Here is a 24,992-nt window from a genome sequence, read left to right on the forward strand (position 1 = left end):
TCTGGCACATAAACTACGCACATTTACCCCCCCCCCTCCTCCACCAATCTACAATATCTGGCACATAAACTACGCACATTTACCCCCCCCTCCTCCACCAATCTACAATATCTGGCACATAAACTACGCACATTTACCCCCCTCCTCCTCCACCAATCTACAATATCTGGCACATAAACTACGCACATTTACCCCCCCTCCTCCACCAATCTACAATATCTGGCACATAAACTACGCACATTTACCCCCCCTCCTCCTCCACCAATCTACAATATCTGGCACATAAACTACGCACATTTACCCCCCCTCCTCCACCAATCTACAATATCTGGCACATAAACTACGCACATTTACCCCCCTCCTCCACCAATCTACAATATCTGGCACATAAACTACGCACATTTACCCCCCCCCTCCTCCACCAATCTACAATATCTGGCACATAAACTACGCACATTTACCCCCCCCTCCTCCACCAATCTACAATATCTGGCACATAAACTACGCACATTTACCCCCCTCCTCCACCATTCTACAATATCTGGCTCATAAACTACGCACATTTACCCCCCCCCCCTCCTCCACCAATCTACAATATCTGGCTCATAAACTACGCACATTTACCCCCCCCCCCTCCTCCACCAATCTACAATATCTGGCACATAAACTACGCACATTTACCCCCCCCCTCCTCCACCAATCTACAATATCTGGCACATAAACTACGCACATTTACCCCCCCCCCTCCTCCACCAATCTACAATATCTGGCACATAAACTACGCACATTTACCCCCCCCCCCCTCCTCCACCAATCTACAATATCTGGCACATAAACTACGCACATTTACCCCCCCCCTCCTCCACCAATCTACAATATCTGGCACATAAACTACGCACATTTACCCCCCCCCCTCCTCCACCAATCTACAATATCTGGCACATAAACTACGCACATTTACCCCCCCTCCTCCACCAATCTACAATATCTGGCACATAAACTACGCACATTTACCCCCCCCCCTCCTCCACCAATCTACAATATCTGGCACATAAACTACGCACATTTACCCCCCTCCTCCACCAATCTACAATATCTGGCACATAAACTACGCACATTTACCCCCCCCCCTCCTCCACCAATCTACAATATCTGGCACATAAACTACGCACATTTACCCCCCTCCTCCTCCACCAATCTACAATATCTGGCTCATAAACTACGCACATTTACCCCCCCCCTCCTCCACCAATCTACAATATCTGGCACATAAACTACGCACATTTACCCCCCCCCCCTCCTCCACCAATCTACAATATCTGGCACATAAACTACGCACATTTACCCCCCCTCCTCCACCAATCTACAATATCTGGCTCATAAACTACGCACATTTACCCCCTCCTCCACCAATCTACAATATCTGGCACATAAACTACGCACATTTACCCCCCCTCCTCCACCAATCTACAATATCTGGCACATAAACTACGCACATTTACCCCCCCTCCTCCACCAATCTACAATATCTGGCACATAAACTACGCACATTTACCCCCCCCCCCTCCACCAATCTACAATATCTGGCACATAAACTACGCACATTTACCCCCCCCCCTCCTCCACCAATCTACAATATCTGGCACATAAACTACGCACATTTACCCCCCTCCTCCTCCACCAATCTACAATATCTGGCTCATAAACTACGCACATTTACCCCCCTCCTCCACCAATCTACAATATCTGGCACATAAACTACGCACATTTACCCCCCCCCTCCTCCACCGATCTAAAATATCTGGCACATAAACTACGCACATTTACCCCCCCCCCCTCCACCAATCTACAATATCTGGCACATAAACTACGCACATTTACCCCCCCCCCCCTCCTCCACCAATCTACAATATCTGGCACATAAACTACGCACATTTACCCCCCTCCTCCACCAATCTACAATATCTGGCACATAAACTACGCACATTTACCCCCCCCCTCCTCCACCAATCTACAATATCTGGCACATAAACTACGCACATTTACCCCCCCCCCCTCCTCCACCAATCTACAATATCTGGCACATAAACTACGCACATTTACCCCCCCTCCTCCACCAATCTACAATATCTGGCACATAAACTACGCACATTTACCCCCCTCCTCCACCAATCTACAATATCTGGCACATAAACTACGCACATTTACCCCCCCCTCCTCCACCAATCTACAATATCTGGCTCATAAACTACGCACATTTACCCCCCCTCCTCCACCAATCTACAATATCTGGCACATAAACTACGCACATTTACCCCCCCCTCCACCAACCAATCTACAATATCTGGCTCATAAACTACGCACATTTACCCCCCCCCCTCCTCCACCAATCTACAATATCTGGCTCATAAACTACGCACATTTACCCCCCTCCTCCACCATTCTACAATATCTGGCTCATAAACTACGCACATTTACCCCCCCCCCCCTCCTCCACCAATCTACAATATCTGGCACATAAACTACGCACATTTACCCCCCCCTCCTCCACCAATCTACAATATCTGGCTCATAAACTACGCACATTTACCCCCCCCCCCTCCTCCACCAATCTACAATATCTGGCACATAAACTACGCACATTTACCCCCCCTCCTCCACCAATCTACAATATCTGGCACATAAACTACGCACATTTACCCCCCCCCTCCTCCACCAATCTACAATATCTGGCTCATAAACTACGCACATTTACCCCCCCCCCTCCTCCACCAATCTACAATATCTGGCACATAAACTACGCACATTTACCCCCCCCCCTCCTCCACCAATCTACAATATCTGGCTCATAAACTACGCACATTTACCCCCCCCTCCTCCACCAATCTACAATATCTGGCTCATAAACTACGCACATTTACCCCCCCCTCCTCCACCAATCTACAATATCTGGCACATAAACTACGCACATTTACCCCCCCCCCCTCCTCCAATCTACAATATCTGAGGCAACTAGTAGTCTATTACTTTTTAACTCATGTAATACTGAGATATAACTAACTACAATGGCATTTATATACCTAACTGCCTTATCTGAGGGAAAGTTTATTTATAAACCTACATTATTGAGTTGTTTACGAGAAAGCCTGCTGTGTGGACTATTAGTATTAGTCAGTGTTAATGGGCGGATGTTTGCGTATGAGAATACCCGCCTCCCATATGTAGGAAACCGTATGGACCAATAAACATACAATACAAATGCTATATGCTCACAGTGTGATCTGTGCAAGTTGTGGAATCAAGGTCTTTGCCGTGGTGTTCCGAGAGCCGAAAAGAATGTATTTGCGATAGTCGATACCGTACACCGTTGCGTCATTCCCCGCAACAAATTTTGGTACAACAATTTGTATATTTGTACGTATGTTTTGACCAAATAAACATAATTTCCTATTGGATATAACAATTATTCAAGTTTAATTTGTCTGTGAAATGTGAAAAACGTTTACTTAGGCGTTCGAAAACAAAATACCAGGCAGCAACCTTCGTATACTGTGACCCCCATAGGGGGGGGGGGACTCTCACATATTCTTTTTCACTCCAAAGGGAAGAACTCCCATTTATTAACCTATTGTTAGGTGTTTGTTTTCCTACGTCTCAAATCATCTTCCGTTTTAGTCCCACTTTGTATTTGACGTGGACCATTCTACAAACTTTAACAACATCGTTCATGCAGATAAGGTATATACTCTGAGACAACATACACGTGGACATTTACATCATACTATATATAGTAGACGGGAAAATATTGTTACTTCCATGCTAACAATAAACATCTATAATTTGGATATTCATGTATAACATACTGAGGTAGACACAAAAACTCAAGCCTTAACTAATTTTGCCATCTAGTGTTTGTACTTGACAAAAAATAAGATTTCTGAGTGATTTTTCTTATGTATCATTTAGGTATCTTCTTTCTTTCCGTGCTTATAAAGAAGTACGGCAAATCGGAAATGCCAAATGGCTTGCGTAGTGTAGTGGTATCGTGAGTGATGCCAAGTCAGTCAGTTTCATTGCGCGTTAGCTTCCCTCCCACTTTCACAACTTATTGGTGGACTTTGTACTTCACACCTATAAGGGTGAGCAATTAGAAGTGGTCAGCCTCCTGATATCTGCAATTAGAGATAATTCAATTGAGTCTTCATGAACCTATTCAAACTGCTCCGCCCTTGTACACATGTTCATTTGTGTTGCGTAATGTTTCAATAGGGGCTTATCATAATGGATATGGCAAGGCCCTGTTAGCAGTACGGCCTCGCAGCTACGTCTCATGAGTTTATAGGTCCATGATCAGCCTATGAGAGAAAATGGGTTTGAAATTCGGCAGAGTATTGTAGTTTTATTTTTGTTCACCTGCAAGTTACGTGGATAAATAACTATTGGTATCCGTTGATCGCGTCGACGAAACTCTCGACTAGCCCCCTCCACACCCAAGTTTTGTTCTGTTTGGTTTTAAATCGCACTTTCTGTTAAACGGGTGTTGCCGTAATGGTGGGCGATTTACGGGCACAAATTTTAAATTAACAATCATTGCGACTAAAAAAAATCCTGAAATGAAATAGCTAGGTTATAATTACCGTGACAGTTGTTTCTGGTTTTCTTAGTAATATGACAGGCAGGCGTCTGTCAATGTCTCTCTTCCCCCGCAGAGGCAAAGAGATCGAATGAATGACCTCTCACACCAAGAAACCCAAACATGGCCCTGTCTACCGAATGGTATCGTCCACTAGGGCGTGTCACAGTGATTGAATATTAGTAAATAGTTTTTAATGTGAAAAGTAAAAGAACAACTTATAGAAGTTCATTTGCCGTTGAAGAGTTGTAGAAATTGGCCGAAAATGTTATCTTTGAGATGGGTTAATCGATTAAGTATGATGTAGCTAAGAAAATGTTTGTTGGTGTAATTTTAATGCAAATGAGACTGTCTATGGAAAAGTGTCCATTGCTCTGACACATTCCGATCCACTGAGTCTGTTTACACCGCTTCACCACCTACGGATTATCCATCCGCTAATTGATATTTCATCTGTTTTGTAAAATTTAACCTGAAAACAGTATTGAGAAAGTTATATGATCCACATAAGTAAGTTGGGTACGTATCTTTTAGTTGAAAAAAAATCATATGACCTTAGATTTCTGCCTATTAGCAACTTTCGCTGTCACTATTTTGTTCGCCTCGGAAGGTTCTGTTGCGTGATTGACAGGTCTTCCACTCAGCGTTGTTCGTTACATTTGCAGAGCCACGCCATTTTCTGTCTGCATTCTATATACGGATTCTGTGTTATTTTACCGACTTTGGAGCTCAATTTTGGGTCTCGTAACCACCCGAGTAGTGTCTGTAGGCCCTGGTCATTAGGTAAGTTCAATTTAGTGTTAGTGAACAACAATTTCGAGTGAGAACCCAGGTAATTTCGACTCTAACCAAGCTGTTGAAATGTATACCCCTTCCCACTTCGTGTCACGGACCCTTCCAAATAAGTCCGATTGGTTTTTCAGTAAATTCTCTGTCTTAGCTGCCGCTTTACTCTGTCAATTGTACTTTGGTTGGTGTTCACATGTCTGCAATTAAGAGGAAACTATTTATTTCTGTTCTCTTTGGGTCGTATTAACGATTTTCGAAGCCATTTCCAGTGCAAGGTCCCCATTATTTACAAACGGGGATGCATATATTACCTCGTAGAACACTGTGTACACTTCATAACTTGCACACAGTTCAAAATTTATTTCGCGGAGAAACAGTAACTGCTGTGATTTTCATTCCCGAAATCATTCATTTGATAGGTTAGAGTTGTTCTTCGGTCGTTGGTGACGAATGTCTCGGCATTTCTTGGGTTATCTACCCCAGTGATTGACCGGGACACCACGCTGCGAGGTGAATGGTGTTCGAATGCACCAACTGTTCGTTTGGCCCCCATTGTTTGACAAACGCAGGGCTAGTATGTATTTCTACTGATTTTGCTATAATTCATTAACGCGTTTCTGTAAATAAACACTTACGAGTTCGACAAGTCCTTAAGTTAGAACTTTTGCCAATAATGTAAACTAGCGAGAAATAAGAAGTCATTAAAAAGTTGTGAAATTCCCTAATCATGGGATTTTAATCGAGAAACCAGTGTACCGTGGTATAATTTTAAATCACGTCTGTTCCGTTTACGAATACGATTTCTCCGTTGGTGTACAGAATGCATTTCTGAAATGGGTTCATGAGACTTGGTTGTTATTGTTCATAACTATTTCAATCAAAATCCATTTGCTGTAATAGGACCTTCCATACATACATACATTTGTGGAGCAATGTCTTCTAAAAATAAATTGTCACTAATATTTATTTTTTTGTGGAAAAAACGTTTCAACAGTATTGTAAGTTTGACTGAATTAAAAAAAACATTCGGGACATGGAGGGACTCAATAAAGTTGCTTTGTTTAGAGGTACCTTCTCACCTGTGTGATTAGTCAACATGTAGAAAGACGGTTTTGATTACTCGGGGTCAAAAAATGGCAACAACAATCCCACACACCTCCAGTTTCCTGTTGCCAGAAAAGATTGTTTGAATTCCATTGATTAAGTGGACGGACAGTCATTCTATTGTCCTTTTGGAGGGAGCAGTTTTCTTGGTTGGTCTTTCATACTAGACGGGTCAAACTGAGGGGACAGATGAGTGAATTGCTCCTCAAAATGTCAAATGAGCTGTCCAATATATTTGATTGTGTCTATCACATTTCACGACTGTTTGAGTTTAGTTTTGCTTTAAGGTTACCAAGATGTTGACATTTAGTTCTGTTTGTTTTTGGAGTGTGAGCCTGTCTTAGAAAATGTATTTATTCATGTGGCCCAATGCAATGTTTGTATTTTGTCAATGTTAAAATTAATTATACAAGGATTCTAAATTTAATTTAAAAAATAAAATTATTTCATTCTGTTCAGATGGTAACTGGAAAGAAATGCCAAGCTTTTTTTTGCATCTGGCATGAAATGTACTCAGAGCTAATTCATGAAATGTACTCAGAGCTAATTATATTACAAGTAATACATCAACTGCATAACTCCCCTATAATAAATGTTCAAGACTAAAAATGCATAAATTTATTGACTTTATGTGATGATTACAGGCCACTTCTCTGTATAAATAATTATTGTTGTTAATATATCGATAACATTTGCCTTTGTACTATCATCTGCTGCTGCTGATAGTAGATTTTGAAAAAAAAATAGTTTGTTGTAATATAAGGTTTATCTTTTGATTGTGTTCATGCATGGAGCTAAAAAAATGGTTCATGTGTCTGCTATACATTTGGAGCAGTTTAAGAGATCAGCTGGAAATCTCATTACTTTACTCCAGTGGGTGGTTGGCATTGTCAAAACAAGACTAGCCTAGGTATACTGCAATGGGTTGCAGACCTTGTCAAAACAAAAGATAATTTCTTGGTGTACTGCACTGGGTGGCAGGCATTGCATATTTGTTATAATGGACTAGATGTTGTACAGCTGAAACAAAAGAGCAGAGAGATTAGTATTTGCCGTCCATGGGTAATGATTAACAGCTAATTGACAGTTTGTCTCAATTGGTTTTGTTGTGTTGCAATATAATTAGTCAGCTAGGCAGAGGTGTCCAAGTCTTTTGTCAGCTGATAGTGAACCCACATCAATCACTGGTTAAATATGAAAACTTGATATCCACATGGCCCTTGTTGAATATATTATAAATTCCATCACTTGTCTAATGCACACCATCTGTCTCTCAGTACTATTGTGGATATTAATACAGTAGATTTAACTAGAATAGGATTGTATACATTGGGGTGTAGACTTCTACTGCTAGTCTGATTTGGGGGATGAGTTATGTTGTTTAATCTTAACGCAAGTTTCTGATGACCCAGACTAACACAAATATACACGACTCCCTGAATTTTCAGAAATGATTTGCAGTAATTTTTCTGATATTTTACATTGTGTATGGTATTACTTGCACACACACATCTATTTGGGTGTACATGTTCATCTTAATTGTTGGTGGAATGAATTATTTCTTCCTTCTCCCAAAGGAAAGTCAGCAGCAAGGTTAAATAAGTTACTGTGAATTCTCATATTTAGTAACAATGCAGTGAATTTCATTAAATTGTCTTCACTGACAATTCTATGTCCAAGCTTATTTACCAATGTGGTATTGGCCATATTAATGTTATTTTTAAAATGGTGCTGTATTTTACTGAAATGCATTGCATAGCATATACTCAGACCATGGAACTCAGACTAAATTAATCTGTGCAGTTTCAATTTTACCTGATGTTGCCAGTATATCGTTAATTCGAATTCAACATGTTTTTTCATGGCTTATGTAACATTTGGTTAAAATATTTCCCATGTAGAGGGGTGGCATGTAAATCATGTACTATTGGCCAAGTCAGGCTCTGCTTTTCAATGAGTGGAAATTTAAAGACTCCTTCATTTTTACACCTTCATTTTCGTTCTATGGAGACGTTTTATTTCATTATTCTGATATTTTTCATTGTGGTTGGGTTCATTCAGAGGTTGAATTTTGTTTGCACCACTGTCTGTCAGGTTTTATTTTATATTAAAATTAAAATTGCTGATTTTCTCTGTAAAGCCTTGTTCATATGAATTGACTTCCCAAACAGCTGTTAGTAGTAGCTCTAAGGAAAAGAAAATGGATTTTATGAAATTTAGACTACCGGTAGTCGTTAGTAGTGGTCTTTTGTCTGATTTTGGTCGTGTTTGGGAATAGATTTTCTATTTGCAAAAAGACAAATTAGCAAACAATATGATGTACATTAGTATACAATGCATGCAAAAAAAACTGTTAGTAAATTTTATTAAGAGTACAATGCCATGACCTTTAAAATGGAAAGTGTATTATTACGGCTTCACTGTTATGCTAGAGAAAATTAATTTAAAAGAAACTAAATATACAATATGTATGCGAGTTTAAGTGGATTTCAGATTTAGGTTGAGAATTGAAATTGCTGAATATTTTATTTTTATCTCTCAAATATTATAGAGGTGCTTTAATTATGTTAAGTTGTCTATTCAATAATTTACCAATAACTGTTGTATATAAATTAGTCATCATAAAGCTATATTTGTTCTATTTTGTGTAGTATGTCAAGAGTTGATATCAATTTTTGGGCGATAAATAAGAAGTTTGTGAAACCGAAATAATCAGTATGACATGTTGTATAATTGGAATAATCAAGCAAGTTTAACATGGCTTGATAATTATATTGTATTTGTATATTTAATAGTCAAGCTATGGTTTACTCGACTGTCTGTTCACACTGTAACATAATACATTGGCAATATAAATTACTTATTCTATTTTTAGAATTTGTGACTACAACTAACAGTATTTGGGTGGACCTTCCAACACGAGAACATAATCATTTTCTCTCAAATTGACAGTTCAGGTCATGTTTTGTGCAACTTTTGATGAATGTTGTCTAGTACTTTTCTGAAACAACTTTTGAATATACTCGCCATCCACAAAAACGTCTCAAGTTTCCATTGTGTAGTTTTTGGCAGTCAAATTCAAGTTGAATTGGCTGACTGTTCAATGTCATCAGGCCTTTTGACCACTATGTCTATATTTGGCAATTCTAATTTGCATAGAAATTACACTTGGGGTGTGTTAATTTGCATAAAAGTGGACAGGAAACACTTGTTTGTTCCCATCAGTTTCTTGGTTCTGCTCCAGTGATTTGCCTTGTACTCTCAGGCATCACCATAGTGATACACTTGAACCTTGAGTGGGTGTCCAAATTGAGAACTGGATTTGTTTTAAGTTGAGTTATCAGATGTGAACTGAACCATCTTTTGTTGAATTGACATGGGTTTTCTTTGCTTTGTATTTTGGGAAAATAATTTTTGAGAATTCCTATCATTGGGTTGATATATGTACACAACTTTGGCTTAATTTTTAAAATGTAATTGTTGTAGTGAAAGCACACATTACAAGGATGGACTGCTATTACAAATTGTTGTAACTTAAAAATAGAATTTCTTACTTTGCTAAGTGCTAATACACAACTAAAAGCAAAAAAAAAAAAAACTGTATGAAAATAACAATGCATTAAATCCTACATTGGCAGCCATTTTTGATCCAAGATTGGTCAAAATACTTGGCTTTGCAGTTCTAAATTTTAAAAATTGAGGCACATCAAAAATTTGTTTCAAGATACCAGTCAATAACAATAAAACTTACTTATTAACTATGACCATCTTTTTGAAGTGAAGTCTTGTTCAGAGGCATAAACAGTGTAAGGGCCTTGTCGATGATAGACATCTTAAAAAAACTTGACTATCGTCAGTTTTTGCAGCAGTGTCACTGTACTTCACATTCTAGATTACACAAAACTGATGGATATTGACTTGTAAAACACTAGATGCTATTACCTTTTTATGAGTACTTAGTACTTAGTCACTTGACTTCTTACACCTCATTGTTGTACTTGTAAAATCATTGACCAAGTCCTATATAGTATCGTCTGTTTCTGTATCTTCACGACTTTGTAAATAGGGCTTTGGTATTCTACCTTATTAGGAAATGTAAACTCCAAAAAAGGGAATATGGTATAATTTCAGTTTTGCTTGAGTTGTAGTTGCCTACTGGTGATCTTACTGATTGCATGTGCTTGGTAATTTCTATTTTTGACTTCCGCTTCAAAACTACCGTACTTTGTATTTAGGTACTGTGGAAGACCTATCAAATATGTTCATTTCATGATATCAATTCTCTTGAAATTAGTGAATATTTTTCATTTATTTTGTTAAAACTTGCTTTTTAAAAACTACTAAATGTTGATAATGTTATAAATCAACAAACAGCTGGAATGTCTTGATTGACAGATTGCTTGCGTTTCACAATTGACCTTTATGATATATATGATTATGTTCTGTTTTGTGAACAAAAATTAGATACATTTATAGACTGCATATATCAATACTTGAATTTGTCTGATCTCCCGTGTTTAATTGTAGATTATTTCCTTCTGTTCATAGACTGGTTATATGACAAAGCTATATCAATACATGTACAGGTCAGCCCACTGTGTCACTGGGCAGGATGTTAATGTTGTATCGATTGATGTAAACATTATCTGATCTCTATCCCAGTTTATAACCATTCTAGATTGGTGCTACATTCAGACATCTACAGAAGTTTTCAGTTTATAAATATACACGTTCTAAAGAGTGTAGAATAAAATGTACTAACAATGGATATTATTATGGTAATTTAAATAATCGGTATCTTTTTTTCTCTGCAACTTTTAGATCATCTGTCGCCAGTAAGAGTTCCTTGAGACAACCCTAGTCTCTAGCCTGAACCCTAATACTCCAGCCTCCCAATAGAATTCAATATGCCCCTCCAATTAATCATAATTGACCTAAAGAAGAGATATAAATTGAAATGGATGAGGGGAGGGGCAGGATTAGAGTTATGGGTGAGGGGCAACTTACTTCTTCGTGACAAAACATTCCAGCTCTTACTGGGTGTAAAGATCAGAAAATTGCGTCCAAAAATGATTGTCAAAAGCACCCTTATGTATTTTATGTTCAAGGAAGGACACGCCGATCTTCTTGCCAAAGCTTTAACAGATTGACCTAACTATCTTTAGTACTTCACTTTTGTCACTTTGTCATAGAAAATTACCTGTCAGAGTAAATTTCGTTTTATTTTTGCAAAATAGTATTTTTTTCCAGTGAATAACTTTTCTGGAAATTTCTCTAAAATTTATTATAAACACTTCTACCAAGAGTTTAGTTGTACAATTTTTCTATTTTATCCTACGCATGTAATTGTCAATGGTATTATGTCTGTCCTATTGGCAACAAATTAAAAATAAAAGTTGAAAAAAATGATTAACATTATGTTAGTCTTGTGAAAGATGAAAGATTGTCATTTAAAAAATAAAACCACCACATGTAGTATAAATATTGATTGTAAAATACTGATAAAAGTTACAGGTAGTCAGTGCACTAGACTTGCACTGTAGTTCGTTTATATTGCAGTTTTAGTATAACTATTGTATTGACAAGGTCATTAATTGGTACATCATTATTGCTTGTTCTATAAAAAAAAAGTAAAACCTGTTTGGCAACCAAATTTTTTCATACGAGTGTTATGAAAAACTGTTCACTGGTATTCCAAAAAATATTTATTCAGTAACGCTCTGAGATAAGACATTGAATTTGCGTAGGCCACGAATGTTGTCACGTTGGTTGCACGTCACAGGAAGGCTGTCCTCACGTTTTATGTCGGTTAATAATTTTTATGTTCAAGGCCTCGTAAGGCGAGGGCAATGTACGCTAAATTACTGTGTTTCTATGCAACGCAGACTCTGTCCCATAAATCGTTCCCCATTTTATCGGCCAATGTGGAATTGCATAGTTAATCATCCAAGCTTAGCCAATAACAATGAAGTAAACTCTAGTACCTTCCTCTCTGGGTGTATGTTTTTTCAGTCATTTTCGTCCTTGAAAAAAACAACACATTGCCATCCATGCACACACTACAGCTTGTATCGAAGGATTATACTTCACTGCTCGTATGCTGCCAGATTTTGTATTGGATTTGGATTTATTCGAACCTTAATTGCACAGCCTGGCAGAAGTAATGTTTATCAAGTTGGGAGCTTTGCTGGTGGATATTACTGAATAGTGCGCAATAGAATTATTTTAATATTCCGGCCTAACAATTTTTCTATTGTAATTGTTTCAAGGAATTTACAAGTAAGCAATTTACATACCGCTTAAGTACAATTGATTATAAGTCTGGCACATAGTGATGTATAGATAGTGTTTCTTCATTGGAATCTAGTCAGCTGGGCAAGGAAAGCCTTGAGCCAATTGAACTGCCAGGGTTCAAGACTTGTATAGACATTACTGGAGCTGTTTTATGATAATGTTGCAAGCTGATCATTGGTAGTCTGTCATTCATCCATGCTATCTGTGTATTAGGATATTGGATATATGGTTGGAATGTGGGCTGTTCAGGTGAAGACTATAGCCAGTACTCGCTGTCATTGCCAAGTTATGAGTGGTCTGTTTCAACCATTACTCATTTACTACTGGTACTATGAATGTATGGACTAAGCAGGATATGGACACGCCAAATAATGTTTTCAGTATATTTTAACTACTGTATTAGCTCTATTAGTAGGGCGTACAGTTGTGTAAATGGGTCGTGTCAATGGTCATATGAAGTTTTATTATTAAGCTGTCACTGTACTGCCACAAGTAACAGTGTGTATTGCAAGTGGTATCCTACTATATTAGAAAATGCACATTTCAAATAATAATCGATCATGTTGCATTTCCAAGGTTTTTGAAAATGAAGTTCACAGCGAGAAAGTTCTAATAATGTTCATCATTTTGCTCAGCTATGGATTCCTATATCAAAATGTTGGTTTGCAAAGATGTATATTATTATAGTATGCGATCACATAATTTTTCATGACATATCTGACAATACTCAATACCACTGTACTGTCTTCATGCATACTTTGTGATTTCCTTGCCATAAAGTACATGAATAATGCAGTATACAATACTTTCAACTTTTGGTTTGCATGGCTTCTATTAGAGATATTAATTTGATAAAGCAAATACAGTATGCTTCGATATATTTGTATGGTCATATCAAATTCTAATTTCCCTTTATTGCTATGATCTGACACGTATATTATAGTAACTACTGTCGTGTTAACATGTTGCCATAATCACATGTAGGCCTAGCATACTTTAAATTACTTAAATTTCAGACACAAATTGTTAACACTGGTGAGTCATTTTTGTAGTAGTAAAACATTTTTCATGTAGTTCTTTTAGACTGGGAGTTGCAAATATTTTCAAAATTTTATCTTTTTATGAAAGCCATTGAATCTACTAATAGCAAACATTTCTAGTATTAACTTATCATTATGTCCAATGTAATTTGTATATTTACTGGTGTGTATTCCTAGCTTTCACTTTATTGCAGTACACATGTCTGTGTCTGATATTTGAAATCTATTACACCACCAAGCAAAGTTATTGAGTGATAAATGTCAAGACATTGACTGCACTGAGTTATTTATAAACTATAGTTGTAACATTGCTATTTGTTTTTCTCTAGATCAAGCTGCCTATTAGTTTTGTGTGAGGGCCCTACAATTATAACACTACAGCCATGGCTAATGTCAATGTAAGCATGCTTAGTGAAACAGAGCGGGTAAGTATCAAGTTTTCTAGTTTGGTGTATGTACTGTAACCACCATTCTGAGCAGTATTGTAACAAATTCATATATTACCGATGAAGTCTCATTACAAAATTTACTCTATTGTCAATCTGCTGTTCAAAAACAGATTTTGGGGTTAGCACATTCATGGTTAAAATATGATCACTATTTGTGATATCTTTAAGTAAATGTCACGAGTCATATCCTGTCCACTATAATAGTCAGGCATTTAGTGAAACCATAGAAATATCAGTAATTAGGAATAAGGTTCTCAATCATAAAATTCTTGAACCCCATCTAGCAGCTTGTTGCTATGGCAACTAATATTTCATGAAAGTTAGCTCTACCGTAGAAAATTACCTAGAATATATTAAATTAAAGTTTTGTAATTTGAGAAGTGAATACTTGACATAAACATGGTCTGAAAATGAAAAGATATGGGTTACATTGTGGGCTGTTTTCTGATGGATTTTTAACAATCAATTTGTGCTGTGATTTTGTCAAGTGTCATTGATTGATCTGACTGCAGAGAGTATTTTGTCAAATTAGGTTTACCCTAATTGGGTTTTAAATTGGTGCCAGAGGTAATTTGGAAGATAGAAATCATGTCCTAAAATGAAGTCTTTATTGTGTAGTATCTAAAGAGCATGCAAGTCAACTGTCATTATCCTGGAATAGTTTCATTGATTTAGATTTTAGTCCAAAGACCAGCATTTCTTTATTTATTTAAAGATCTATCGTTTCTCAGATTATCAAATAAATCAGACAATAACTTCAAATAAAGATCCTTCCAGCCATGCCACACATCATGAGACTGCAAATATCTTGTGTATGGTAGAATAGATTAATCAAAAAATAATAATTATTGCTACTATTTTGATTTAATTTTGCTTTGCTCAGTGGTGCGTGTCTTTAAGAGTATTGGTTCCCATTTATTTTTAACTTAATTATTCCAATAACATTGTTTATCCCAACAAATCAATAATATAATTCAGTATTATTTAGCGGAAATAATTTGCAGTTTAAATTGTTTTCTTGCTAGCCTATAATGCCTAACAAAACATTAAGCTGAGAACCAATTTTGGACTAAAAAATGAACACTATGTTCTTAAGTGGCAGGCTGCAATTTGACTATGCTATGAAACAAGTAAAAAGATTAAGGTTTAGAATAGATGAAATGAACTTGAATGTATGTAGATATCGAGTGCAAATAACATTAGAACTATTGCTTCAAGCTTGTATGCATTCCATTTCAATGTATGGAAATGATTTGAGTAGATATTCAATCTCTGGAAATGACTCCTGACGTAATTAATGACAGTAAACATGACCTGTCTGCTTGACCATCGCATAATGAGTAGATTTCTCTAAACCTCCACATTTCTAAAAGTTGTACATCCTCTCAGAATTTAGGTAAATAATGGTTTGACCTATAACCTCACAAACTTTGACCTGCTAAGCCAAGGTCATTAATAAACCAAGGTTCTTGTGTATAAAATTTGTGATTGTTTTAAAGGCCTTATTGATTGTCCCTGGGACTGGGATAATGTTATATCCCTTACTGTATGTAGTGTTAGCCTTGGCCAGGGAGTGTTGGCACTGGTGTGCTTCTCTAAATGCATCAAATAAGATAGTTTTAGAAAGTAGAAACCATAATTGCATACCACCAGTTGCATTGATTTCCGTTAAAATTCTTCTTTTGGTGTCAGACCTGCCCTTCAGCATAATGGTTGTGATGTGCTATGATTGAGTGTTCTTTATTCATGTATCATGTTCTGCCACCTTCATTTTTAAGTCTACTTTAAAACATTGTTTATTCAGGGCAGCATTGGGCCTTTAAGGATCATTTTTTGTTGTTGTATATTTAAAGACCATCCCTGGGCGTAGTGTATGTTCTTAAACAAAAATAAATGAATTATTTTATGTTAACAATAATATGCACTGGTTTAAATTTTAGAGATTTGACGTTGCTTTGATATTCACTGTTTGGAATTCAATTTTGTGAATGAAATCATAGATTTTGTGGTTTGTATTTACTCTGTGGTTTTAGTTGAAATATTTGAATGCTTTCACTCCCGTTTTCTATCAATGGTTTTTCCCATAATAGTTAGTTTATCTAGTCTGTTTTGAATTGATCATGGTTTAATGACCTTTGCGGATGAACTAGATTTGGTGTCCAGCTGGACAGGTTTATAGGAGGCAAATAAACAGTCAGTACTGTCAATCAGCGGCTGATAAGTGGTGCTTTGATGTTATTTATAGAATTGACCTTTTTGAAGTCTACCAAAAACTGGTATGTTATAAAAATGCAATACTGCCAGCTGCATATAAAGTTCAGTCTAATATCTGCTTACATGTACATTAAATTTGCCATCTGTTGTATATATGATGGATGAATAAAACTATTGTAAACAAATGCCAGTAACTTGTAAGATGGCAAAAAGCAATCAAAGTGCAGCTCACATTGATGCTTTAACTTTACAGTTGCACAGACACCAATTTTAATTGTTGCCTTTGATGCCTTAGTGAATTTTAATCTGTGCTGAATGCAGATAACTAAAAAATATCCACATACTAATAGTGTTGAACAAATTTCAGTTGTCAGTGTTTCACATTGTTCAGATTATGTTAATTTTAACTAGTGATAATTTTGGACTGAACAGATTTGTGAATGTTGAAAAGGGACTACTTTATGGAATAACACAAGTTGATCACGGTGGTGAAGGGGTTTGTCTCACTGATATTCTAACAATGTGTCTCTTATCAGGATTTGCGTAACACAGAAGAGCATTTACTTAGAATGCTTGAAGATAAACGCCAGCGTGTATTGAACCAGATGCATCAGAACCCACACAGAAGAGATGAACTGCAAGCTGAAATGAGGTAAGACTTGTGAATTGTGATTGTAACTTGGGAGTTAAGGAGTCTGTCAGTATTGCCAAGAAGTTAGGGAGTCTTGCAGTCATGGGGGATTTTGGACACCTGCCATCTTAGATATGAAATTGAAAAAATAATGATAATTCAACTGAATTATCACTATAATCTTTTTTAGTTACTATATATTTTGTCTGAAAACTCAAATATTAATTACTGTGGGTTTCCCATTCATAAAGCAAAATGCCCAGCTGGTTTGGAACATTGCCAGCCACTGAATGCTTAGAATTGAGTGGGATTGCAAAACATAATGTGCACAGTAATGTCTGTTTTAGAATCATAGTTAAAAGTTGAAAGTTATAGTTAAAAGTATCCAATATTTTCAAAATAGGACAATAACTTCCCAGCATAATTGACTGTTCAATGCTACAATATTTCACAATTTTTTCAGATTGCAGGAATTAAACTGCCAATTGATTTGATGTCTACTGATATTTCTCATGTTATGCTATAAGGCCATTTCGATAATGTCTTCTAAACTTCGAAGTTAATGCCCTGTCACAAAATTAGAGCATTTAGGCCATTATTGGTACCGATATGTTTTGTAAAAAAATATTGTTACTGATGAAATAAAATATTCGACACATCTGATTGTTATTTACCTGTCTGTACAGGAGCATTGAAAATGAAATAGAGCAAGTACGCAGTCGCCAAGGCGGAAACTATACCTTTACCACCACCACAACCACCATTACATCAAAAGAGTACATTGACCCTCAAGACCTGCCTAAACAAGATCCCATGCAGAACACAATGCAATGGCAACAACATGGCTGGGATTCTGGTATTCAGAGTGGAGTCACCACAAATGCACCATCTCTCAGTAGTAAAAGCCATCCAGATGATGATGATTTTGATGCTGCAGGTGCCCAAGCTATGTTTGGAAACTGGGACCAAGGAGGATATTATACCCAGGAACAGGTTGATGGTAAGAGTAATTTAGATGGGAGTGTTTTCACAATTTCTGCACAGAATTACATATTCTGGTTCTTGTTCAATGGCTTTCTGCAATAGCCTGGTTGTAATGGTAGACTCTTAAAAACTTTCTTTTCCAGAAATGAACCAGCAGCTCAATCAGACACGCTCCCAACGTGTACGTGCTGCCATGTTCCCCGAGACCTTGGACGAGGGTGTTCAGATCCCTTCCACGCAGTTTGACCCACAGCACCCTACAGCAGTCCAGAGATTGGCAGAACCATCCCAAATGCTGAAACATGCTGTTGTAAATCTTATTAATTATCAAGACGATGCAGAACTAGCCACAAGAGCAATACCAGAACTAACCAAACTGCTCAACGATGAAGACCAGGTAAGATTTTCAGTTTCTTGTGTACACCAATATTAGCCTGCAGCAAAATTTTATTGTTTTTATAAAATCACTTAACAGTGCGAAAAAGAGGTCAAATGCTTCAATATTCTGGTATACTGATTTGCTTTGTAACAAAACTGTCATTGGTTGTCAAAGGTTGTCGTCAGTCAAGCAGCTATGATGGTTCATCAGCTATCTAAAAAAGAAGCCAGTCGTCATGCTATTATGAACTCCCCACAAATGGTGGCAGCACTGGTTCGTGCCATGGCTAACACGAACGACGTGGAGACAACAAGATGTGCAGCGGGAACATTACATAATCTCTCTCACCACCGACAAGGTTTACTATCGATCTTCAAGTCAGGTGGTATTCCAGCCCTGGTCAAGTTATTGAGGTAAGTTTCAAATTATTCTGAGTACCAAGGTTCAAACGAGGGAAAATAAAAAATGTATTGAATTCATAAGAATTTGAATCCTATATCTATGGTTTGAAAAGCAGTTTTCTCCAGTTTATCACTATGCTCACCCTCATGATTCCTGTGTTAGAACTAGCAGAAACTATACGCCCTATTTTATTTTAAAGTAATGAGTATAAATTCTCGTTTTGGCTTGTACAGTCATTTAAAGTCTTGAAAATGACCATTGACAGTTTGTAATGAAATCTGCATTTAGTTTTACTCTTGTCTGTTAGACTTATTTACTGAACATTCACTTTGTTTCTGCTTTCAGTTCTCCAGTAGAGTCGGTTCTTTTCTATGCTATCACAACCCTGCATAACCTTCTACTTCACCAAGAAGGATCCAAGATGGCCGTACGTCTAGCTGGCGGACTACAAAAAATGGTGGCTCTTCTCCAGAGAAATAATGTTAAATTCCTGGCCATCACTACAGACTGTTTACAGATCCTTGCCTATGGCAACCAAGAATCCAAGGTAAGACTTGTTTTGTTGTAGATTTATAGCATTAAAAAAACAGAATTGCTTAATAATGATTACATTCAGTCCTTGTTTTTCATAATCAAATAGTGGATTTGCTGTGATAATACGATTTACTGACAATCATGTCTATAACATTTCACAAGTGATCATGCAACTCCTTTAATGACACTATTAAACACCCAGGACTTGAAATTAAGACTAACTTTTCAAACTGGGTAGCCTAGCAGACTAAAGAAATTTAATTGAGCCTAGATCACCACTTCAAAATATTATCTCAAATTTACCTTCTTGCATTAAAGTGATGTTTGGTAACTAGGCATGTGGGGGACGATATGTTGCGGTTATGGAAATGTAACGAAATGTAGTATGCAAAATTATCTGCTACACAACCAGCACCAATCACCACAGAACGACTTAATAATAAACTCAGGATTTACTCACTAATGGAAAACCCGCTGGCAATTCGGAGACTTACAACTCGATTTCAACGATAAAACACAAATTGTAAGAATGATACAGAATTGGCAGTATGCCCTTGATATACATCGATAAACTCTTGACCGTGTAAGAAAATTAGTGGGAAAGCATCTAATTGGATAAATATAAAAATTGAAACAAAAGAACACACTGCGGTGGTTTCTATCACGTTCGCATTCATGTCGTAGTCTCAATTCAGGATCCGTATTTTGCAACAATGTCGGAATACAGTATTATTGAACTTGTATAAAACGTAATGAATAAAGCGATTAACAAATATTGCATGTTTCAATTACAATGCTTCACAGATAAATGATTCAGAAATTACTCCACAAGGCAAGACACTAATAACATGCATATTAAAGTGTTACTCTCAAAGTATTACTGTATCATTATTTTGAAATACAGTAAAATATCTAACACTGACAATATTGTTTTTTTTTTTGCACAGCTGATAATCCTTGCAAGTGGTGGTCCTGCTGAACTGGTACGCATCATGAGAAGCTACACGTACGAGAAGTTACTGTGGACCACAAGTCGTGTACTCAAAGTGCTGTCAGTGTGTCCAAGCAACAAACCCGCTATCGTAGATGCTGGTAAGTTGTACAAATTACTTTTGCTCTATCGCCAACAATTATTTACAAGTTCATGTCAACCTGCATTTCTTGTTCAATGTTATTTCTGTTTAGTTAGAAATGTTTGTCGTTTAAGAGCTCGCAAAGTTTATGGTGCCGAAAATGTAGCATAAATGCACGTTTGATTTGGTAGTACATGTTGAACTTGTTTGCATGCTCTATTCAATAGAACTTTAAATTTGTTGATACCTACATTTTGTTGATACCTACATTTTGTGTGGCCATTTGCAATCGTGTTAATGTGTAAATTTTCTGTCAGGTGGTATGCAGGCTTTAGGAATGCATCTTGGACATCAAAGTAACAGACTTGTACAGAATTGTCTCTGGACACTGAGAAATCTGTCAGATGCTGGCACTAAAGTGGTATGTACCAATCAATATCATTTCAATGTTTTAATTCTGCTGGTGTACCATTGTTGATATGATGATATGGTATTCTTGATAGGAATTGCCGTCTGAAACGATAACTGACGATAGATCCTCTTTTCTGATCAACATGTCTACAACTTTGTATGAATTAAAGGCCCTTATTGCCTTACAAGACAAGGTCATTGAGATAAAAAATGTTCTTGACCAAAACTAAATTTGTCGCTGACTGTCATTGCTTTGCCTTTCTTTGTTCAATGTAGGATGGTATTGAAGGTTTACTGCAGATGCTGGTACAGCTATTGTCATCCAACGATATCAATGTGGTGACATGCGCAGGAGGTATCTTATCTAACCTGACCTGCAATAACGCCCGTAATAAGATAACAGTGTGTCAAGTCGGTGGCATTGAGGCCTTAGTCAGGATGATACTGCAAGCAGGAGACAGAGAAGACATCACAGAACCAGCCGTAAGTTACTTTACTGCTATCCTATGATAGTTTGTGTATTTGGCTGAATAACATTTCAACCGGCATGAAAATTTCTTAATTGAATTTTGAATAAATCTTCTATTTAGTTTTATCACTAAGTGTTGTACATGCAGCAATTATGCAGTCTCAGAAATGAGATGCTGGTCAAATGACACAATAAATTTAAAGTCCAATAAAGTCATGCATGTCTTGTGGTGTTTTGTTTATTATTAATTGGTTTTAATTATCAACACAGGTATGTGCACTGCGTCATTTAACTAGTCGTCACCCAGAAGCAGAGATGGCCCAGAATGCTGTCCGATTACACTATGGACTACCAGTCCTGGTAAAACTACTCCACCCACCATCCAGATGGCCATTAATTAAAGCTGTTGTTGGCCTAATCCGAAATTTGGCTCTGTGCCCGGCCAATCATGCACCACTTCGAGAACATGGCGCCCTTCCTAGACTTGTGCAGTTGTTGATGCGGGCACACCAAGACACACAGAGGGTGAGTTATTTATTGATTTATACAGCTATAACCAGTCACTGTAGTTTAATGAATGATAATTTGACATTAATCATTTTGTATTGTTATTCTGTAGCGAGCATCCATGGGTAGTTCTAGCAGTCACCAGAGTGGGTTCAATGATGGCGTACGTATGGAGGAGATTGTTGAAGGCACAGTTGGTGCATTGCATATCTTGGCTCGTGAAGCACATAACCGTGCTATTATCAGAGGACTTAATTGTATACCACTCTTTGTGCAGGTAAGTCTGCTGTAATATGTGTACGATATTTACTGTGTAGATTTTCGATTTCTTACTAACAGAAAACTAGTGTGGCATGGCAGTTATAAATGGTTTGTCATTATCTGTGTAAATATCAATAATTTTAAACACTGATTATTTAAATTTCAGTTACTGTACTCCAATATTGACAATATCCAGCGTGTTGCCGCCGGTGTACTGTGTGAGCTTGCCCAGGACAAAGAGGGTGCTGAAGCAATTGAACAGGAGGGTGCCACTGCCCCTCTCACAGAACTTTTGCATTCTCGGAATGAAGGTGTGGCCACTTACGCTGCTGCTGTATTGTTCCGAATGTCTGAAGACAAACCACAAGACTACAAGAAAAGATTATCCGTTGAATTGACAAGTTCTCTCTTCCGTGCAGACTCTATGCCATGGTCAGAGGTAAGTTATGTTCACTAATAAATAAGAGTACATTTGGAAGGGGGTGGAGGGTAGGTGGAAAATGTACAAACATATTTTCAAATCATGAGGAGAAAATGTCAAATTTTAAATCAAGTTTATTCAGTCAAAAATGTTGTATTTGAAAATTAAAAATGGCGTGATCACTCCTCCATATTGCATTTTTGTTATCACATTTTTTAATAATTAAACAAAGATAACTTTGTAAGTATGTTTAACTGTGAATACTGGCAAATCATAGTTTGTAGCAGCTGCACAACTGAACACTACTGGTGTCCCTGCATGACAAGTCAGCGACTTTAGCAACATTTTGTGAATGGATTACTGTGCTTGTGCAGACATTAAAGATTTTGTACTGCATGCTTGACTTGAGAATCATCATTTGTACTACTGGATTTTGTACTGCATGCTTGACTTGAGAATCATCATTTGTACTACTGGATTTTGTACTGCATGCTTGACTTGAGAATCATCATTTGTACTACTGGATTTTGTAACTAAATTCTTTCCAACAGCCAACTGACATGTCTGACTTGGGGGCAGCCTTGCTTCCACCTGATGAGCCGTATCGAGAAGGAATGTATTCACACCATAGCAGTGTAAGCAGTGTACATAGTGGTGGACATCATGGTATGCACAGACATCCTGGTAAGTCACAGCTTACTTCTTGTTGATCTCCATGATTTTAATATCCCCTGCTGTTCATATGAATCACCTTATCGTCTTGCATCCTGTTTTAACTTGACATTGTATCAAGTCATTGATATTATAGTTGCTAAAAATATCAGTTAGCAGTTTTTGTAGATGTGATACCAAGGTAAACATTTTTTTTTTAATTGTACACATTTCTAGGTTCCAGAAAACCACTGTCAATGTTTCTATACACAAATTTCTGACTTCTGTTTGATTTCCCACAGGATCCTATCATGATCCGCAAATACCAGTTGAACCAATGCAAGACTTGGATTTAGGAGGACATGGTGGAGACTACCCTATGGAACCGCCCATTCCTGATTTAGGACCTCCGTCTGCTGACCTCAATCTGGATGACATACCACCTGCGGACAATCAACTTGCAGCGTCCTGGTTTGACACGGACTTGTGAAGCTAGATGACTCTCGGGTTACCGAACACGACTTAATTTTCTCTTTTGAGTGAAGGTCTTAGTTGAAATTTTTTAAGTATTTGTTTTCAATGAAATGATTTTTTTTTAAGTTGAATGAATCAGTATAATTTCACCTGGTAATTTAATCGACAAGTTTTTTTCTTAAAGACTCTGCGAATTTGGAATTTTTAAAAGTGCCAGAATTGCCGCTGAAGCTGTCATGGTGGCTTTTTTGATGGGAAGCGATTACACTTAAGACCTTCATCTCTCTGAACATGGACTTGACAATTTTTTTTTTCCTCCAATTTTCCCAATGATACCGAAAGATTGGAAGTTGCGACCATGTCACAGCGGTGCAAGGATAAAGTTAAATTTCTGAACCTTGATGAATCTAGTGTCACCGAAAATGACAAGTATAACAATCAGACAAGTGTTACTAAATTTTACAGTTTTTTCCACTATCTAAGCTTTATACTAGCCATCTTAAAGAGCTTGGACTTTGAACATATAATATGCCAATACAAATATATATATATAATAACAGCGACAATTTTAATCATGAATAAAACAACTCTAACATCATGTTATGACTTTTAATAATTACCCTTACAAGGGAAACATACTCAAATTGTGCATTAAGACTATTCTGCATGTGTTTATATAACCTTCAAACTTTGGTACTGCGTGCCTCGTCTTGCGAGTGTTTCAAATAATATTCGAGTAAAGCAGAAACCAGTTAAAAAGTCAAAGCAATTCCAGATTTCCCCCTCTCTCTCCCTCCGTAAATGCAGGTTGATGCTTACCTAGTTAAGCCAAATAAAAGCATGAATCGAATTTCAATATTTTTTTTGTTTAGTAATAGTGGAAGTTGAAATCTTTCTAAAGACAGTTATTTGAAATTTTACAGACATTTGCAAAAAAAAGACTTTGTTGTAGTGTATATTTTTTTCCTAATCATAGAATAACTTTTTTAATATTTTTCTCATTTATTTCACTTGTGCTTTTTACTAGAATGTTAGTTGGGAAAAGGTGACCTTTGGTATCTTTAAGGGAAGCATTTTTACATGTATTTTTAGCTTGTAGTGGCTTGTCAATTGTACCTACCTAGTAATTTAGCTTTAGTGTATGTGTGTATCTCTACTTCAGTCATAATAAAGTCTGACATTTTATATAGATATTTTTGTCTTTTCTTTGTGCATGTTCATTTTTGTCCCCGAAGTATGCTTGGAGAATCGAATCAATCAGCTTTTCAACAC

At 37.0% G+C, this 24,992-nt stretch overlaps 1 protein-coding gene, 1 long non-coding RNA gene and 1 other non-coding gene across 4 annotated transcripts; 2 read left to right on the forward strand and 1 right to left on the reverse strand.

The window, feature by feature from the left end:
* Positions 1 to 3,805: 3,805 nt before the first annotated feature.
* LOC144355840 (uncharacterized) lies at positions 3,806 to 4,758 on the reverse strand. The gene is made up of 2 exons (XR_013421319.2): positions 4,638 to 4,758; positions 3,806 to 4,172 (listed from the first exon to the last, which is right to left on the reverse strand). It is a non-coding gene; the product is annotated as an uncharacterized LOC144355840 (long non-coding RNA).
* Positions 4,759 to 5,285: 527 nt separating this feature from the next.
* Positions 5,286 to 24,909, forward strand: ctnnb1 (beta-catenin protein). Of its 2 annotated transcripts, none has more exons than NM_001165005.1 (15): positions 5,286 to 5,416; positions 14,190 to 14,285; positions 17,060 to 17,175; positions 17,841 to 18,154; positions 18,282 to 18,535; positions 18,692 to 18,930; positions 19,265 to 19,466; positions 20,401 to 20,545; positions 20,844 to 20,947; positions 21,214 to 21,420; positions 21,677 to 21,931; positions 22,026 to 22,190; positions 22,341 to 22,613; positions 23,147 to 23,279; positions 23,549 to 24,909. In NM_001165005.1, exons 2-15 carry the CDS (start codon positions 14,244 to 14,246, stop codon positions 23,734 to 23,736), a joined length of 2,637 nt encoding a protein of 878 aa, NP_001158477.1. In that variant the 5' UTR covers positions 5,286 to 5,416; positions 14,190 to 14,243; the 3' UTR covers positions 23,737 to 24,909. The 2 variants fall into 2 exon arrangements, with proteins under 2 accessions (NP_001158477.1, XP_085351615.1); XM_085495489.1 differs by lacking the exon at positions 5,286 to 5,416 and adding an exon at positions 12,784 to 12,805 and having other exon boundaries at positions 23,549 to 24,050.
* On the forward strand, positions 21,002 to 21,077 carry LOC144355841 (small nucleolar RNA SNORD49). Its single transcript, XR_013421320.1, has one exon. It is a non-coding gene; the product is annotated as a small nucleolar RNA SNORD49 (small nucleolar RNA).
* Positions 24,910 to 24,992: the final 83 nt, after the last annotated feature.

This window comes from Saccoglossus kowalevskii, chromosome 22, assembly GCF_978046115.1.
Source record: "Saccoglossus kowalevskii chromosome 22, keSacKowa6.1, whole genome shotgun sequence".
NCBI lineage: Eukaryota > Metazoa > Hemichordata > Enteropneusta > Harrimaniidae > Saccoglossus > Saccoglossus kowalevskii.

Coding starts and splice junctions, on each gene's coding strand:
- ctnnb1 (NM_001165005.1), top strand. CDS start 14,244: ATGGCTAATGTCAATGTAAGCATGCTTAGTGAAACAGAGCGG. Junction 17,176..17,840: donor GAACTGCAAGCTGAAATGAG/GTAAGACTTGTG, acceptor CTGTCTGTACAG/GAGCATTGAAAATGAAATAG. Junction 21,932..22,025: donor CACACCAAGACACACAGAGG/GTGAGTTATTTA, acceptor GTTATTCTGTAG/CGAGCATCCATGGGTAGTTC.